This window comes from Chelonia mydas, chromosome 4, assembly GCF_015237465.2.
Source record: "Chelonia mydas isolate rCheMyd1 chromosome 4, rCheMyd1.pri.v2, whole genome shotgun sequence".
Taxonomy (NCBI): Eukaryota; Metazoa; Chordata; order Testudines; family Cheloniidae; genus Chelonia; species Chelonia mydas.
The window spans coordinates 17,949,627-17,968,211 of record NC_057852.1 but is presented as its reverse complement, the minus strand read 5'-3'; the positions used below and the strand labels follow the sequence as shown (position 1 = coordinate 17,968,211).

Here is an 18,585-nt window from a genome sequence, read left to right as displayed (position 1 = left end):
AGTGTTCAATCAGTGTCACAGTTGTGTTGGTTAATGATGCCTTGTTCTATTGCCAAACAGAGCCTGGGCTCTTCAAATATTTTTACTCTTTAATTTGCATAGCCTATCATCCTAACTGACTATATTTATCTTAGGAGCATGTATGTTTGTGCTGGAAAAGCAGGATCATAAGATTGTTTCATAATGGATTAGACCCATTGTCGTGTATTTTTCGCCACCCCAGCCCTGCCCCAAATGATTATGTCATGCACACCCAGGTCAAAAGTCATGCCACTCCCATGCCAAACCTGACTTTGTCATGTTCATGCCCTGAAGAGGTCCCAAAAGAAAGCTGCAGGTATGGCAGTGTTTTGTAGACTGTTGCATATATCTGAGTAATGTAGCAGGTGTGTCACCCCCTGCCTTTTAGCAGAGAGATGTTCCCTAAGCTGTGAATGAAGATATGACTGTCATTTTGTAATTATTGTTAGCTCAACTGTGGATTAATTTCCCTGACTGATGTTAGAGAGCTGTGCAAAGCTCTGTATGTAGATTTGCGAACTGTGGATATATAGATAGATTTTAAATTTGGTTTTGTAAGGTCTTACTGAAAGAGAATCTTCTGGGTTTACATTGGTGTAATTTAGTTTTTTTTCCTCTTTCTTCCCCACCCCACCCAACTTAGCTGTGAAATCTGGGTTCGTACAAACCAGAAACTCAGCCACCATTTACCTAGTTTGAGGGTTAAGACACTGACTATTACATGGCTTCCACTCTGTCCCAGACCTCAGCCTGCGTGTGTCAGAAGCTTTGTCAGACTTTCAGTGAATATGCATCGTGTGCCACAAAATCTTTCACAAAGCTCTGTTATATATACACACACTCGTTATTTTTAGACGGGAGGTGTATGTGCACCTCCCCGTACACCCTATTATACAGATAATGAAGATTTTTATTAATGTTTTTTGTGGCTCATAGTGGAAAGTGCAGCTTTTTTTTGTCTTTAAAAGATTTCATTTACAGAAACAGTACATTTTATCTAGGCACTATGTGCATGATTCTTACTTACTAAACGATGGGCCAAATTCATCCCTGGTTTAATTCCACTGACTTCCAGCCTGAGTTTGACCCAAATATGTCTAGTGTTTGACTCTAATATGGAAAAGGTCTTTTCTTTAAAGTTAATATTAAAAACCACAAAAAGCATGATTGTGATCTGGCAAACTCAGAAATCCTTAAAAGTGACATCTTTGGAGTGAGTGACAAGTACATTAGGGAACAGGTAGCATTCATCCATTCCTAGACCAATAACCTTATACTGTGCCTTTGATAGATTTTGGGCACTTCAAATTTTCAAGCACTTAAGCATTTCATTAATCGTTTTACGATTGTGTCTTGAATATAGAAAAGTAACCACCTAATGGTTCTGTGAGAGCAGACCTACAGGCTGAAGGCCCTGCTTCCACTGAGGTAAATGGCAAAACTCCTCTTGACATTAATAGGAGCAGACCTAGACTTCATGGGATTAGTCTTGATTTACACCAGTGAAAATAGAATTAGGCCCCCGTAGCATCATAGAATGACTACACTTTAAACTCATGGATTAGGTTTTTTCCTTGCTGCCTTGAATAGTGGGAGATGGTATTTTACCCAGGTGGACAATGCTTCATTTTACACTGTAGGTGAAAGGTGCTTTTACCTCTCAGTTGTGGCTTGGACTGGTGAGGACACCACTGAATCCCTAAAGCAATCAAACCTTAAATTAAATGTTCCCAAGGACTACATGTTAAATGCATGGTCTTTAATGTACTGGTTTGGCAATGGTTGCTTTAAGAATACATTTGGTTCTTTGAGTTTCTAAGTTGCTAATAATGCATATCCATCAGGAATTTAGTAGCCTTTCATATTCTTGGAATATCCTTTGCTTGTCTTGTGTCATGGCAGTTGTATCGGAAGAACGTACAGCAAATCATCCAGAGCCTGATCCGAAAACTTGCCTCTCTTAGCCAGTACGAAGAAGTACTTGCAAAAATCAATGCAACGTCCACAGATCGACTGACAGTCCTGAAGACCAAACCTCAGTCCATACAGAGGGACATAATCACTGTCTGCAATGACCCTTACATGTTAGCCCAGCAGCTGACTCACATAGAGCTGGTAAGTTGTTGCCAGGTCATTCATATATGTATTTTCCAACCACAATTTTATTCTTCCTACTTTTTGCTTCTGCAAATCAGCAAAGGAAATGATTGCTTGGTTTAATTTTTTTTTTTAATGTAGGAGAGGCTCAATTACATTGGACCAGAAGAGTTTGTCCAGGCGTTTGTACAAAAGGATCCTTTGGACAATGACAAGGTGATGGAGGGGAACGAGAGCAGTTGTGGAACTGGAATGGTATCCTATAAGCATGATACAGGATAGTTAGAATACTCTTAACTCTAGATAGATATCAGCATGAATATGCTTGACAGCTGAACTTTTTAAAAATATCCCCTTTCTGGTTTTACTTGTGTGAATCATTGTCCATTTAGGGGGCAAATCAAGCTCATGTTCTGTCTTTGCTCCGGCAAACAAACTCCTATTCACTTAAATTGATTTCAGTGATTTTTACACCAGCTGAGGCTCTAGCCATGGGAATGGTTTCTCTTGACCATCCGTTCTGTGGTCTATAGCCAAGATGAGATGCATTTCAACCTTGACATCACTCACTTGCCCCATCCATTATTCCCCTCCTGTCCTTTTAAGAAATTGAGCTATTTGAAAGAAACCGAGGACGGTGAAATTGCAGTCCTTTTTGCAGGTACAGAACAAGATGTATTGAAGAGAATTCTGAGTTATAGAATGAAGGGCAAGGACAAACTGCTTTTAACTAACCGTGCTGGAGCAGTTACCTCTTTCGCTCATGTTCCGGAGATGCTTATGATCCGCATGTTGACTGCGCCATGTAATTCGAACTGTAATTACCCGTTCTCCTCAAATGTGGCAAACCAAATATAATAGCTTTTATCCAGCTGGGATTCTGAAATGCTTTTCTATAGATAATGAAAATCTCTCCACTCACTGCTACTCAGACCCCCTGGGATGAATTGTGGGAACTGTTCCAGTGCACTACCTAATAGCACAGAACAGGAAAGGAAGAATAAGACTCCAGCTGAAATTACTGGGAGAATTTTAAGAAGGCAGAATGTGATCTGGCAGTTGGGCCTAGACACTGGACTGGACATGCCAAATGAGTGGTCAGGACTCGATTTAATATCTCATTCAAAACCCAGCACCACAGTGTCCCCTTGCATTATGATTCAGCATCGCTTTAGTACTGATTCATGCCCTGATCAGCAAAGTACTTAAACAGATGCTTAAGTGTCATTATTCAGCAAAGCACTTCAGTGGGACATAAGCAGGTGCTTGATGTTGAGCACCTGCATATGTGCTTTTCTGAATCAAGGCCTCAGAGAAATATCACCTGCTGCATCACCAACACCACTTTTCTGCATCTCATTGAGTTTTCTTTGGTGATTGATCCTACTTTTACCTTATGATATCTGACTGGGTGAAAGCTTAAGGTGGCCAGGTTGCAGGTTAGGAATCTCTCTCTCTCTCTCTCCGAGAAGAATGCAGAATAAGTTAAGGAGGTTGTGTTTTCCCTTTCTTTCTTCAGGGCTGTTATGCTGATCGAAAGAAGACCCGTAACCTGGAAGCCTACGTAGAATGGTTTAACAGACTCAGCTACTTAGTTGCTACAGAAATCTGCATGGTGAGCACGTCCTTTTCCTTGGCACACCACAATTTTCCAGTTTTCTGTTTTTGAAACTATGAAGTATCATTTGCTTCATTACTCTCCCTTTGGCGTTTTCCCATCTCCACCTCCACCATCATATGTTCTCCTTTATGCCTAGAAGAGCCTCTGTCCCTTCTTGTTTATCAACCACCTTCTCTCTTGTTTAGATACCTCCTTCCACAAATCTTTCGTAAGATTCCCTCTCCAATAATTCCCTAGGCCCTCACAGTCCTGAAGTTCCTTAACTCCTTTGGTTTGTCTTTGTCCTGTCATAAGTGATTTGGAGGAAGGAATGCCGCTTGCTCTGTTTGTGGAACACACTGTGAAGTTGCAACACCTACAGAAGAGACGTTCAACCATAATGTCATCCCTTTTTGGAGTCCAGTGGAGGTCTCCCTTTCCTGCTAAAGAATAATACCGTATTATTTGTCTCTCGCAGCCTGTGAAGAAGAAGCACAGAGCAAGAATGATAGAATATTTCATTGACGTGGCCAGGGAGTGTTTTAACATTGGCAACTTTAACTCCTTAATGGCGATTATTTGTGAGTATAAGGTGTGGGGATTTAGGGGAGAGTTTTAAAAATCGTCATTTTGATGCTTAAATATGGGAGCCTATTCTCTAGTTACAGTACCCAGCAGGGTGGGAAGGGAAGGAAATGATGGAGAGTAGATAAATATCTTTGTAATATTATACATTTATAAAAGATTGGAAAAGAGTGTTTTAGTTCAAGCTACCTTCAATTATACTGTTTAAAAAGAGAGGACGAGGGAGATGACTTTGTGTTTAAAAGACTTCGTGTTTGATGATATGTGCTTCAAAAAGCTCAGTACCCTCCAACCCCATTCCTTGGAGCACACTGGCTTCTCAGCAATGGCCCTGATCCTCCTGATCAATGGTATTACTTATAGGGGTAAAATTATTTTCATGCTTAAGTGTTTGGAGTATCGGGGTTGAACCTACTCCCATTTGAAGTAACTCAAATCCTGTTGACTTCAGGAGGAGTTGGTGTCGTCTCAGGCTCCACTGACCATCGTATATAATAGTCAAAGACACTGTATACTGAAAGGTTTCAGAGTAGCAGCCGTGTTAGTCTGTATAGTGAAAGAGTGTAAAGGTGACCCTTCACTTAGCCTCATTGCATCTGCATGGGGGAGGTGAGATGTAGCAGGGGCAGCCTCTATTTCTAGATTTCCAGTGAGAGGTCTATCTGTTCTGTATGCCATAGCTGATGTTGCTTGACTTGATGACTGCATTGAACGTAATAGAAGCCCATACACTTATATTCAGATAATTTACTGACCATACTTTAAGGAGAATAATGAGGTTGCCCTCAATTTTTACACTGTAACTTTTCAGATCTCATCTCCCACTTTTTTTGTTAACTCTCATCCTAAAGTATCATAATGGGATACCTTTTATTAATCTCCTAGCCTTATTAGACGTAATCTGGGGCTAAAATACATGGAACCCATTCCTAGCCAGACAGGGAAAAATCAAGATCTATCAATAACATGTAGAATTGATGGATACTGCTGTTTCTGTTATACTGTAAATATAGCCATTTCTAGGTATTTTTACTACCAATATATCTCCTATGAAAAGCCTTCTTTTGTTAATAGCGCTTTCATTGTAGAATTACTCTGCATCTTAGTTACTTTGTTTATCTTAGACTAGTTTTGTTCTATTAAATTTTTAAATTGCCTTTCTCTGATAAAGCTGGTATGAACATGAGTCCGGTCTCCCGGCTAAAGAAGACCTGGGCAAAAGTCAAGACAGCCAAATTTGACATTCTTGAGGTACGTTTAACTGATACGGGGTCACACTGCTGTCAACAGAGTGTAGGTTTGACTGTTCTGGAATGTGAGTCTTACTGGGTCCTGTCCTATTGAATATTGAATGAAATTTTATGTGTGCATGTCCCTAGTGCAAATTCATGCACTCTGTTGGAGTCCTTCAACTGACTTCTGGCCTCTGTTAATTCCTGCTGCATCCCTTTTGGGTTTGGAAGAGCCAGCAGCTCAATATACCTTGCAGTTTTATTGCAAAACCTACTTGCAAAAGCCAACTGGAACTAGTTGAAATTTTTTCCACTGGAACTTGAAATTGTGGGTAATTCTTCTTGGGGCTTAGCAAATAAATCAAGAACAATTCTGCTTTCAAATCTGAATGCTAGAATTTAACCCTTAAGGGTGTGTGTACACTAGAGTTGGGGGGGCTGGTGTATCTCAAGTTCATTGACTGCTAACAAACTCAAGGTAGCTAACACATTTGTAGAGGGCAACATGAAGGTTACAAATTTGTGTGTTACCCTAGGGATTCAGATTTGCTTTTACAAATGTTTTAACTGTCTTGAATTAATTGGCAATCCAGTTGAGATTTTTTCAAACAATTTGTATGGTAGAAAACTTGACTCTCAGTACTTGTATGCAACTCCTATTAATGTCACAGCAAGTTACACACACACTGGAAGAGCAGAATATTGGTCTCATGATTGAGATCCGTTGTATGGCTCTGAGAGCAGAATTTTAGCCTTGGAATTTGAGTTGATAGTACAGTTTTTGGGGAGGGAGTGTGGCAAAGTCTGGCTTATGCACAGCCTTGCCTCTATGAAAGCCTGATTTGTACTTGCTCATTGGGCATTCTGAGTGAGCATTCTTTAAAAGTGAGTTTCTATGTGTAAGGATCTACTAGAGCAATAGATCTGTTTTAGCTGTACTTTAAAGATGGCATTTGTGATGCAATTCAATAGACTTCTTGCGTTCTAAACCTAGCCTCTCTTGTGAAAAGCACTGTACGTGTATCGGCACTAAATCTCCGAAGCTCATTATTTACTTTTCTTCCCACTTATAGCATCAGATGGACCCTTCTAGCAATTTTTACAATTACCGAACCGCTCTGCGTGGAGCAGCTCAGAGGTCCTTGACAGCTCATAGCAACAGAGAGAAGGTAGTTCATGAATCGCTTACCAAATGGACAGTAATGAAATGTGCTTGTTAAGCTATGTGGTGAGCTGTTCTTGAGCGATTCAAATTCTAAGGCATTAACCTCAGTCAGCTTCCTTTAAAATATGTGCCTCAACATTGAGTCTCTGTCCACCCATGAGGCTTGTGTAGGAGATCACCAAGAACAAGACTTTATCCTCTGGAATGGTATCTGAGAACACACAGGGAAAGAAATGGGAAATCTTATGAGATTAGAGGGCTTGGGATAAAGATTCTTTCGCCTCATGATTTCAACTGGAAGCAGAGTACAGGTTCGTACCAACTGAAAGAGGTTACTGTCTTCATGTTCTAAATGAAGTAGGATTAGTGGTCTCAGCTCAGGTCCCAGTGGGCAGAGAGAACATCACAGATGGCACTTGGTTCCGTTGTCAGCAGTCTAGGTGGAAAGGCCACGGTTTGAAAGGAAGAGTGGCTGAACTACTGTTGTCCTTATTTGTTGGTCCTTCCAGATCTGAGCTGAGGAGCAATAGTGGAGCAGTGTGAGGAAGCATGCACTGGTGCCACTCATGCTCTGTGCCACCCTGAAGATGAAATTCAGTCTCAAGGAGTTTCAATCTGACTCCTTTCATGAGCATTTCTCACACGATACTTGCCCCCAGTGATTTTTCTTCCATTCTCCACTTCCTCCGGACACCAGTGTTTCTGTGGAAGGGAAGGAGACCTGGGAGAGTACGTTTCAGTACCAGAACCTTCAAGGAAATCCAGTTAGCCTATCTGCGGGCAATGAAAGCTAGTACAAAGAGTTGTTTAAAAAAACAACCTGAAGAGCCCTGAGAAATGTCTTCGGTATTAGAGGCAGAAGGCTCTCTTGAAGGCATTCCTAGCTCTGTATTCCTCCCAGAGAGGATGCTATTTGCATGCGAGATATACACTGAGAGAGGCAGATTCATGTTAATGTAGGTCTTGAATAGGGAGAAAGAAAGTGGAAATGTTGATGAGTGCTCCATAGGGACTAGTAAACACGAGAAGAATAAAAATAATAATCTAGTGCAGGGGTTCTCAAACTTCATTGCACCGTGACCCCCTTCTGACAACGAAAATTACTAAAGGACCCCAGGAGGGGGGACCGAAGCCTGAGCCTGCCTGAGTCCTGCCACCCGGCGGCGGGGAGGGAGACCAAAGCCCAAGGGCTTCAGCCCCAGGCAGGGGGCCTGTGACCTGAGTCCCGACACCCAGGGCTGCAGCCTTTGGGCTTCAGCTTTGGCCCCAGGTGATGGGGCTCAGGCTTCAGCTCTGGGCCCCCCAGCAAGTCTAAGCCAGCCCTACCCACTTTGAGGTCCCGACCCACAGTTTGAAAACTACTGGTCTAGTGGGTGCACAACAGGCTCTACTCTTATTCTTCTGAAACGTGGCATATTTAATATTTTTTTAACAACTTAAAAACGCCACGAAGAAAATGATTTCTGTCTGCACGTCTGTTTTGCCTGCAGTGGCAGACACAAATATCCATTTTACACTGCTGCTGGTTTGTTTTTTTTAATTCCTCTTCATTCTGCTTTACAAAAGGATCAATTTTTGAGAGATTCTTGGCAGCAAAATAACAAACAAGAAAAGCGGATCAGAGTGCAAACCATTAGATGGAATGAGGCTTTTTGGATGAAAGACACTGGAGGGAAAAGCTCAGTGTATCTTTCACATATTGTCCTGGGTCAAAGATGTATTAGACTGAAAGTTTGGTCGCTGCTTAGTACCATTGTCGCTGTTTTAAAGTGCTGTGTATCCTTGGGCTTTGGTAAAAACAAAAAACTAAAAACTGTTTGTTTCAGATCCCATGGGATTTTATTCGTATTAAGAAGTTCTGTACTCCACAAATAGTCCCATTGATCTCAGTGGGACTACTAATGCTGGTCCGGGTCCTCTGATATGATCTATATAGATGGACACGTGCATAGAAACCCAGTTCCCTCACTGATTTTGCATGGCCACATTTGTCCATGTGGATCAGCTTGCAGGATCAGAGTCACCAGTAGCATAATAAGATCCGGAAGGATTAATTTTAGTAATAATGCTATAGATGAATGAGACAAGGAAGAAATTGCTCCCATTGTATTGCATATAAGAGGTTTTACTTTCCTCTTATTTTGTTTTGAAATGGGTATGTGGGCAGGCGGGAGGCAAATTGTGTAAAGATTACCCTGTTCCAGTGTTTGACTCTGCCTAGAGTAAACCACAAGCACTTGTGTCCTAAACCCCAAATGTGTCTGGACTGTCTAGACTAGCATTTCAAGCTGTTAGTCAACTTGAGTCAAAATGGGGAACACAAGTGCTACTCTAGACATTCTTATAGAGTAAATGTCTCTTCTCTGCATGGCCACTACCAGTTCAGCTTTAAAGGTGCCTTGCTGGGGTTCATTAGTCTGAATAGCCACAAGGATACTTTGTTATTCTTGACCTAGTCAGGTTGGGCCAAGAATCCTCTCTTGAAACACAAGAGTGGCAGTAATATTTCTGAGAAATGGAAGTAAAGAAAGATACAACCTCTTCGCAATAAACCAGTGTTTGAGAAATAATCAGGATGTGGACATACATTAATGCAGAACCTTTGTTGCATCCCTTGAATTTCTCTTGGAAAGGAGCCAAATAGCTTGCTAACCTACGTCCAGTTAGAGGCAAGTTACTAAATAATTCATCAACTTCTTATAATATTGGCTCTGCATGTCAGGATTAATAAACCTGATCTTTGTGCTTAAAGAATAAATTTAACTTTAAGGCAAGATACTTCATATACATTCTGTTCCCGATGCATGTTTTGCACTTAGAAATAAAATATGGGTTTTGAGAGCGAAGAGCCTGTTTGAATACAAATCAAGGTGTGAGATCTCAAGGTGTAAAATCCTGCATGCATTATGTAGACTCAGGAATCCAGAGAGTTTATTCCTATATATTTAGTTGTAGGGGTGAGTGAAATTTGGAAATTCCAAATTTCAGCATTTGTTTTTGTCTCAAAGTGGGATAAAAAAGTTCAGAATTTCTGGTTAGCAAAATTTTTTCAAAGTTTGCTCAAAAGAAAACATTTTGACATTCCCAAAGTCAAAATGTTTCATTCTGGTTTATTGAATTGTCCCGGAACCTTTCCCCCCACATTGTGGTGCACTGCCTCATGGGAGCTGTAGTTCAGGACCCTGGTGCCACCATTTTCTCAAATGGGCCATGTTCCCTAGCCAAACCTATATCTCCTTTGATGCATCTAGTCTTGTGACTCCCATGATGTGCCACGGAAAGCTTGGTCGTAAGGAAATCTGTATTGTATTATGGGAGATTTAGTCCTCCAGGGAGTCCAGCCCAATATAAAGAAAGAGAGCCCCATAGGAAAATAGTTTTACTGAATTGTTTCAAAATTAAACTTTTTGGGTCAGTTCAACAAAATGAAATATTCTGATTTGAATCAAACTGACCCACAACAAAGTACTTCTATTCAATTTTCCCATGGAAAAGTTTTGATTTTTCAGGAACTGCATTTTCTGTCAGGAAATCATTCCGACAGATTCCTGACTAGCTCCATTTATTAGCCATTGGCTGAAACAGTCATATGATCCTGTCTGGGTTGGAAAGAGGAGCCTTTATAGAAGGATGGAAATGTAGAGCTGGAAGGTACCTGTTGTGAGACAGGGCCAATTATACCTAGATCATCCCTGACAGGTGTTTACCCTTTTCTTAAACCTCCTATGATAGGGATTCCACAATGTCCTTTGAAAGCCTATTCCAGTGCTTAACTATCCTTCTAGTTAGGCAGTTTTTCTTAATAACTAATCTAAATCTCCCTTGCTGCAAATTAAATCCATTACTTCTTATTTTACCTTCAAAGGTGATTGAGGGGCATAGAGCAGAGTCTATAGGAAAAACTATTCCTCTTTGGTTGCAGAAGTGACCTCCATATGGCAACACTACCACCACCAGCCCTTTGGGCTTTATCGCTGTTGATGTGTTTTTTCAGCTCTCCACAGCATTCTAACATGGGCATTAACATCCAGATACCTGTTTATAATGCACAGACAAGTGGGGTACCTCTGAATGTAAACATTCTGGAGTCTGCAAGCATGGGTGAGGAAAGGTCAAACCAATGAGGGCCACTATAAGAGAAACGGAGCACGTTAGGCAGACAGCTGTCACTCCAGAAGTAGTGAATGTACGTTGTGTCCTCAGTTCACAAGAATGGCCATGAAGACAGATAGATTAAGTGCAATTCTGAGAGCGCTAGAGGCTTTCCAGAGGCACAGTGGATGGAAGGAGTCTGGGACAAAGAAAGGAGGTGGAACTGAGATGAAACTAGAGACTAGACTGAGTGGGGTGATAACTCCATGTATATAAAATGCAGCATGCCCACAAGATGAAAGGAACACTTGCAGACTTTGACTTTTCAGTATGATGTTTAGTTTTTATACAATGTGACTTAATTTTTCATACATGTGGTACCACTGTTGTTTCTCGATTCTGTGTCATACTGAAGGTGGAATCTTGTTCTTTCTGTAGATCGTGATACCTTTCTTCAGTCTCTTAATCAAAGACATTTACTTTCTCAATGAGGGCTGTGCCAATCGCCTTCCAAACGGCCATGTCAATTTTGAAGTGAGTAGAACATTTCATTTAGAACTTGATATTACTTAATTGCCATACCTTTAACTCCCTGATCAGAAAATATAACCCAGTTCTTGATCCTGCTTTCATTGGGAACAAAATTAGGCCACAAGTTTAGTACATTTACCAGTTACTACTAGAGATGGTCAAAAATCTTGATGGAATGCTTTTCTGTCCAAATAAATAAATAAAAATACAGATTTGTCAAAATCAAAACATTTTGTAGAAATGTGTCAATGTTGCCAGTTTTTAGATAGGGATGGTGGATAAGTCACAATTATCAGTTTTGATTGTTTCAATTCATTTTATCTAAACTTAAATATTATGTTAATTTTACTATTTATATATTTTTACTATACTAGAAGTAAAACTTTTGTTTTGCAGGAAATATTGATGTTTCAGCCTTTCCTTCCAAATTGGAACAAACTTTTTGAAACATCAGAATTTCCCATGGAATGGAAATTCTAGTTCCTAACCATCTTTAGTTGCTACATTCCACTGCTTGCTGGCGTGTTGTATTAGCTGCATGGTACAAGTCGGTCTTTCAGGGGTTCTGCTTTTTAAATTCTCAGTGTGATGTGAGTGTGTATACGTGATCGCAGTATATTAATGTTCTGCACACATACCCTCTACTTATAGGGAAATACTAAGCATATAGATGCATATTAGTTTCAGTAACCTTTTCTTAAACCGAATTGTATGATCTGGAATGCCCTTATGTTTAAGGTGGATCAAAAAACTTTTTAAATTAAACATTTTACTGTTGGAAAATGACGTTTTGTCAAAACTGAAATTTTACATGTGGAAATACCTATTCTAGCAGAACTTTTCATCATGGAAAAAAAAATCTAGCCTAATTTAAACCCAGATTCATTTATTTAGTTGGGGATTGGCCCTGCTTTGAGCAGGGGGTGGTCTTCCTGAGGTCCCTTCCAACCCTCATATTCTATGATTCTGTGATCTATGTTCAATGAATCAGAGTGCTAAAATTCATATGTCTTGGGGTTTTGTTTCCCCCCATTCCCCATTTATAGAAATTTTGGGAGTTAGCGAAACAAGTGAGTGAGTTTATGACATGGAAGCAAGTGGAGTGTCCGTTTGAGAGGGAGCGGAAGATCCTGCAATACTTGCTCACTGTCCCAGTCTTCAGTGAAGATGGTAAGGAATACACTGTGCTCTGCTTTTCAAATGATTATGTGCCAAATATTGCTCCCTGTCTTCCCTGTGTTAAATTATCACTTTGATGAAGGACCACCTAGTCCTGGAATATATTTACACAAATCTAAACAGAATCTATAAGTTACAGTGGATCCACAGAAACACAGGGAATAAGAGTTACCTTTTGAAAGTGTGTGTGTTCTCTGAAAAGTGGCTTTGGCCCTTTCCCTGCTTTAAAATAAAAGAATATTTATAAGGAATGGAAAAACAAATAAGAATTGGGAAGCTAGTCCACAAAAACATAATCGAAAGTGTATGTATTTGCTTTGCCTTTAAGACGGCTTTGACCTAGGGGATGCTGCTAGAAAAGCAATTGGGACTGTGCCTTTAGTTCAAAAAGCAATATTGCTCTGAGCTCAAACCTTTCTTTTGCAAGTGTTCGCTTCTACCCTCCTATGATTTAAGTTTCCTCAGCTCTTCTTCTTTTCCCTGAGGATAGTCTTTGTTCTCATGTACTTTTTGTTAGTATTGGCTGAATGCAATTGTAAGTGACGATGTACTTGGTAATGGAACTGTGGAGCCATAATCTGATGGATGGCTAATATGAAGAGATTTTATTTTGCTGCAGGACACTGTAGGAGAATAGTGAATTTTTAAAATGCCAGTAGCACTAATACGTTGTTCTTCCCTCTGATTGCAGCACTTTACTTGGCTTCCTATGAGAGCGAAGGTCCTGAGAATCACATTGAAAAGGACAGATGGAAGACTCTAAGGTGTGTGTCAAAGGTTATTGCCATCAATAAATCAACAGAGGGAGATGTAATTCTAGCATCGGACAGTTAAAAACCAAATGACACATTATATGCTTCAACAGATGGGACAGAGTATCAACTTAAAACCACCTCTCAGCTTCTGGATTTTCTGGAAGAATTAGTACAGCCACTTCTTATTTATCTCGCCCCAAAGGGATTGGGAATGCAGTTTAATTTTAAATTCGGATATCCTGCCCAACTCAGTTTAGAAAAACCTCTCTGAAGTTTTAGACAGCTTTTCCCACTGAAACTGTGAGCTCAGTTTTTCAAATAGAGGTGCCTCAGTTAGCTGTCCCATTCTGAACCTGGGCTCTCAAACTTAGAGAGAGTTTTGGGCTAACTCCATGTGAAAATGGATGACTTAACTTTGGCATCCAGGTAGGAAAACAGAATTTGGGATGTGTCTTATACATAGCTATACCTCTGCTGCTGATATAACAAATGTCGTGTGTTCATTCCCTTTCGTATCCTTATTCATGGAGAGAGGGATGGACAGGGCTGTAGCATTTTGGCAGCTGCTTTAAACGAGGCCAACGATTCTCAAACTTCATTGCCCTGCGGCCCTCTTCTGACAACAAAAATTACTAAGCGACCCCAGGAGTGGGGGGACTGAAGCCTGAGCCCACCCAAGCTGGCGGGGGGCCAGAGCCCGAGACCCACCGCCCCGGGTGGGTAAGCCAGCCAAAGCTGAAGCTCAAGGGCTTGAGCCCTGGGCAGGGGGTGGGCCTGTAACCTGAGCCTAGCCGCCCAGGACTGAAGATCTCGGGCTTCGGCCCCAGTGAGGCTTGGGGTTTGGTCCTGGGCCCCATCAAGTCTAACACCAGCTCTAGTGACCCCAATAAAATGGTTTGAGAACCATTGAACTAGGCAATAACCTTATTGTAATGTTAGACGCAGGGCCAAACCTTTTAAGCATAACCTTGGCAGCCTCAGCAACTCATAGCTCATGTTAGTTTCTCTGGTGGTAGAAGCAGAGGTGACAGCTCACAAAGCCTATTGGGGGGTGAGGGGAGGGTTGTTTGTTTTTTTTTAAGCTGTTTCTAGTCCCCTCACCCCACCCCCAATTCTTTCCAGCGAGGAAAGAACCCAGGACTCAATTTTCTCCAGTACGCCCTCTGGCAGTACCTGCCTTCCTCACTTGAGGTCCCACAGAGCATAAGGCCATCTCTGGTGTAATACATTTACTGCTCCTGTCCACTCTTCAGGGGCCCGGTGGGCGCACTAGAGTGTTCTGCAGCGTAGAGTTCTTTGGGGTTTGGTTTCCGACGTACGCAGATGGTTGCTGTTCAGCTGGCTTCTGCTGCAGGCACTTTTTTCTTGTGCATCGTGGGAGACTTAACAGTTCAGTGCGACTAGTGCCAATCCATTGGGGAGGGAAAGCTCTTACTCTGCAAATGAATGGCTGGGGATGCACACACCTAGTGCTGATTATACTCAGACAAACCAACAGAGAGAGAGTCTGGCCTTGAAAACCTGCCAGAACACATGATGATAATGCAGAAAACTGAGGTCAGCATTATGGGAGGCAGTCTGAGCCTATCTGAGGATAGTTGCATCATTCTAATGAATGCTGCTATTTACTTCTCTCTCTCTCTCTAGGTCAACACTTTTAGGCAGAGTTTAACATGCGAGATGCCTGCTGCTCCTGCCGCTACTGTGTGATGTGGACTAGGAAGGGCCCCGCTTTGGTTTACTTTTTGTGTGTGTACTGAATGGCATTGAAGAGATGGGAACTGTGCAGCCAATTGAGATGACATGTCAATGAAGATAAGACAGGTTAACTCAAGAACAAACAGGCACCTTCTCAGATTGGACAGATCAGGTTAAATCACAACTCGCTTGGCTATTGATTGAGGACGGGAATGACAGAATCCTTTGAAGATCTCAGATTCCATGTATGAATCATTTCACAACACCTGGATGGAATATTTCTCTTCGTTTTGTTGGAGCTTGCTGCTACTAAGACTTCCATGGTTTGGTACTGGATTATAGGGCTTTCCACTCCTCCAGCTGAATCCCAAATCTGCATTAGAAGAACTTGCACTGCCAATATGCTGAATATAGCCAGGAGCTCAGCCTGAGTCAGCATTGCCAAGAAGGGATAGGACTGGATTAATAAAAGGCAAAAAACTGGCTGCTGTGGGGACTCCCCCTCCCCCATTTTAATGAGAGTTATTTTTTGTTTGTTTTTTCCATAAAGTTTTTGAGTTGGCTGCTGGTTGGCAAACTCATTGTCATTCTAAGTTATATTTTTAAAAAGTAATAATAGAATCAGTGCTGTGGTAGGAAATTCAGGCACTAGAAAAATACAGTAACTATGTAGCTGGGACTATTTTACATCTTCTAGTAGGGTGTTTTGTTTTTTTCTTTCAACTATTTTCCACCTTTTGCTAGACATTCTTATATTTTTACTGTTGCCTTTTGTTACTCTAAATTTCCATACTTGACGACCACTTCCTGTATTAAGTTAAACAATCTGTCTGCTTTTGTTTTCTTGAATTCTACTTGTGAAACCACTGCACAGGCTGCATTACAAATAATATCAAAATCCATGTTATTTAAGTCGTCATTTTTACAATTGCTTTTTTTTTCCCTTTGGTAACAACTGGAGTATGTAATCCAGTTTGACTGAAATTGTAAAATGCCAAGAAACAAACAAAGATTTCTCTTTGACTACAGCTGTGAACAAAAACAGTCTCCTTTGTGTTTGCTTCCTGGATTATCATTGTTATGACTGTGAAATAGCTCACTTTGTTACACATCTAATATGTCTGTTGTAGCTCCAAATACTTAGCCACTGTATTTATCCTAGGAAAAATCCTGGGGAATAAAGAGAAACTGTAGATTTAGTCTGCCCTGGATGGGAAGTCACATGCTAAACAAAGGGACATGTTTGTAAACACCATGCCACTATTTCAAAAATGGAAAACAATAAAACCATGTATTTATGTTGCACTGCGTCTCTCTAGACTTTCAGATGTGTCTACAGTGTGTCCCGTCTAAGCTACCAATATAGGAGCTGGCTTGGGACAACATTGAAATATGTGCTTCAGTCCATCCTGATTCAGGCAAGCAATGGATCACGCGCACAAGGATAAGCGCATGAATAAGCACCGTTTCTGGATAGGGAAGTTGTCCTGAATTGCCAGCTGCTGAATGGTACAAGGTGTAGGAAAGGACTGATTGGTATCGTTCAATGGGGCCAGCTATTAAAATGCAAGGAGATTAGGTGGTGAAGGGAGGGTTTTTTTGGTGGGAGGGGGGAGGGAGGTATTGGAGCTTTTCCTATTAGTCTGTCTCTTTTTTGTCATTCCTTCGAGTAGAGGTGGTCTCTGCTGAGACGAGCAAACATAGCTTCCAGCCATCATCAGCTGACGTCTTGTCAGGGCTTCTAGGGAACCTTGAAATGTCCAAGGCATTTTATATTTCTAATGTTAGAACATTGGGAACACTGTTACCGTCTATCCTTTTATAAATATAGTGACCCAGTGATGTGATCATAAGATACTTGAAGGAAATTTCCATGGTGAAACACTTGCTGCCCCCAGACACCCACCCTCTTTTTGGGTGTTGATTGCAGGGAAAGGCAGAGAGAGGAATGAGGGGCTAACTTAACTGTGAAAATAATTTCTCTGTTACCCTCCTGCTTTGTGTAACATGACTAGACTACCGGGCTGGGTGACAGATGCATTTCTAATTTCTGTCGCTGGAATGAAGCCTTTGTAAATAAAAGAAGAAATCGCATTAAGCAACGTCAGCCTGAAGCGTGGGCTCCGTGTTGTGTATGTGTGGTGTTCCTACTGAGAAAGGCAGATGCTATTAACCAGGAGTCTGGGCCTCACTGCCCTGATGGCAGGGCCGCAGGTGTAGCAGCCTGGGGCTCCGATGAAAAAGTGGATACAAATTCCACTGCCCCAGGCAAGCTGGAGGCTGCTTAATGTGAATGTTAATGAACTTTAGTTATTGATGAGAGGGGGGCAAGTCTCATCACTTCCCCTTCTCCTCCCATGCAGCTCTGCTGTTCCCATGTGAAAGGCAGAGAATGCCCTGGATGCAACAGAAAAGGGAGGTGGGGTGAATGCCACTCTTTAAACATGGTAATAGGAGGAGGCAGCTGAGGAACTGGGCTCCAAATACAGCCTAAGTTCTGTGGACACAACTTCACCAGCTTTCACAGGAGTTGTGCTCATGTGCCCCAGCTGAATTTCGAGCACTGGCATTTTAACGTTACCAAATCCAACACAATTGGATTGACTATGAGGTATGGAGAGCTCAGACATACCAAGCTAAAGTTAGCTCCATCCTTAAAATATTGAGCTCTTTCAAAAGGATGCTAACCTCTGGTCAAGCACTGCACACTTGGCTAATGTGTACTGGTGCGTGGCTGGAGGAGAAAGATGGAGAATCTTCCTCTGGCAATGGCCAACCCCTGATACTTCAGAAACAGGTGGATCATGCTGATCTTATGGCGCTTGGCTAGCAGGGCAGGAGTTTTCAAGTCATCAGACTAGTCAAGCACCTGAAATGAAATGCTACGCACCTCTGAAAGGTGAATAGTTCTCAAAACTCTCACTTAAAGCCACTGAATCCAGAGGAACTATGTTCATCAAGCAGCCCACCAGCTCAAACGAGCAGAGGTTCAATGCGAAAAGAGAGTGAGAGCAGCGCACAACTTACAGTGAAATTACAAGGGTGATTTATCTGGAACCTGGGTATCCATTCTCCAGTAGTGCCAATGGGGACAAGATGATTACCAGGGCCTTCAGAATCCATACACAGCAGTTTCTCCAAAAGGGAACCTGTCATTTGGCTGATGAAGCACGTGGTGACGGGAAAAAAACAAAGGTAAAGCTAAGTCCCTTGCTTTGGATGCAGACTCCGCATTGACATGAATGTAGGCATCACCTGTTGTGTGTAATAAACAGCGAGAAGCTTGTTTTATAGTTGCTATCTGTGATCAAGCCAGCAAGAGAAAATATATCTTTGATCAGCATGTGGGATAACACCATGCACCACTGCTTCTCTTGCGACTCCCAAGACCTCTAATCTTGATGACCATTGAACTAGGACTCCACCGAGAATTGAAAGATGCATCATTTTAGGTAAGAGTCAAAATGATATCAGCCTTGCAAGAACATTCTCAGTAGGGTTTTCTCTACCACCCAGGACTGCAGCATCTAAATGCTTTCTAAATTAATTAGTGATGCAGAGTGAGCTTGCTAGTGTACCTCACTGAGAGGTCTGCTCTCTTCCTTTCCCACGTAGAAGAAAATTCCTTGG

At 41.6% G+C, this 18,585-nt stretch overlaps 1 protein-coding gene across 8 annotated transcripts in view; it reads left to right on the top strand.

Moving 5' to 3' along the window:
• Window positions 1-16,260, top strand: part of RASGEF1B (RasGEF domain family member 1B) — a 364,027-nt gene extending 347,767 nt beyond the window's left edge. For all 8 annotated transcript variants that reach the window (XM_043545445.1, XM_043545440.1, XM_043545443.1 and 5 more), the window contains 10 exons: window positions 1,924-2,136; window positions 2,260-2,334; window positions 3,638-3,733; window positions 4,197-4,299; window positions 5,475-5,554; window positions 6,609-6,704; window positions 11,231-11,326; window positions 12,370-12,493; window positions 13,194-13,266; window positions 14,905-16,260. In XM_043545445.1, the coding sequence (XP_043401380.1) occupies window positions 1,924-2,136; window positions 2,260-2,334; window positions 3,638-3,733; window positions 4,197-4,299; window positions 5,475-5,554; window positions 6,609-6,704; window positions 11,231-11,326; window positions 12,370-12,493; window positions 13,194-13,266; window positions 14,905-14,929 (981 nt within the window). In that variant the 3' untranslated portion in view covers window positions 14,930-16,260. The remainder of the gene's footprint in view (window positions 1-1,923; window positions 2,137-2,259; window positions 2,335-3,637; window positions 3,734-4,196; window positions 4,300-5,474; window positions 5,555-6,608; window positions 6,705-11,230; window positions 11,327-12,369; window positions 12,494-13,193; window positions 13,267-14,904) is intronic.
• Window positions 16,261-18,585: the final 2,325 nt, after the last annotated feature.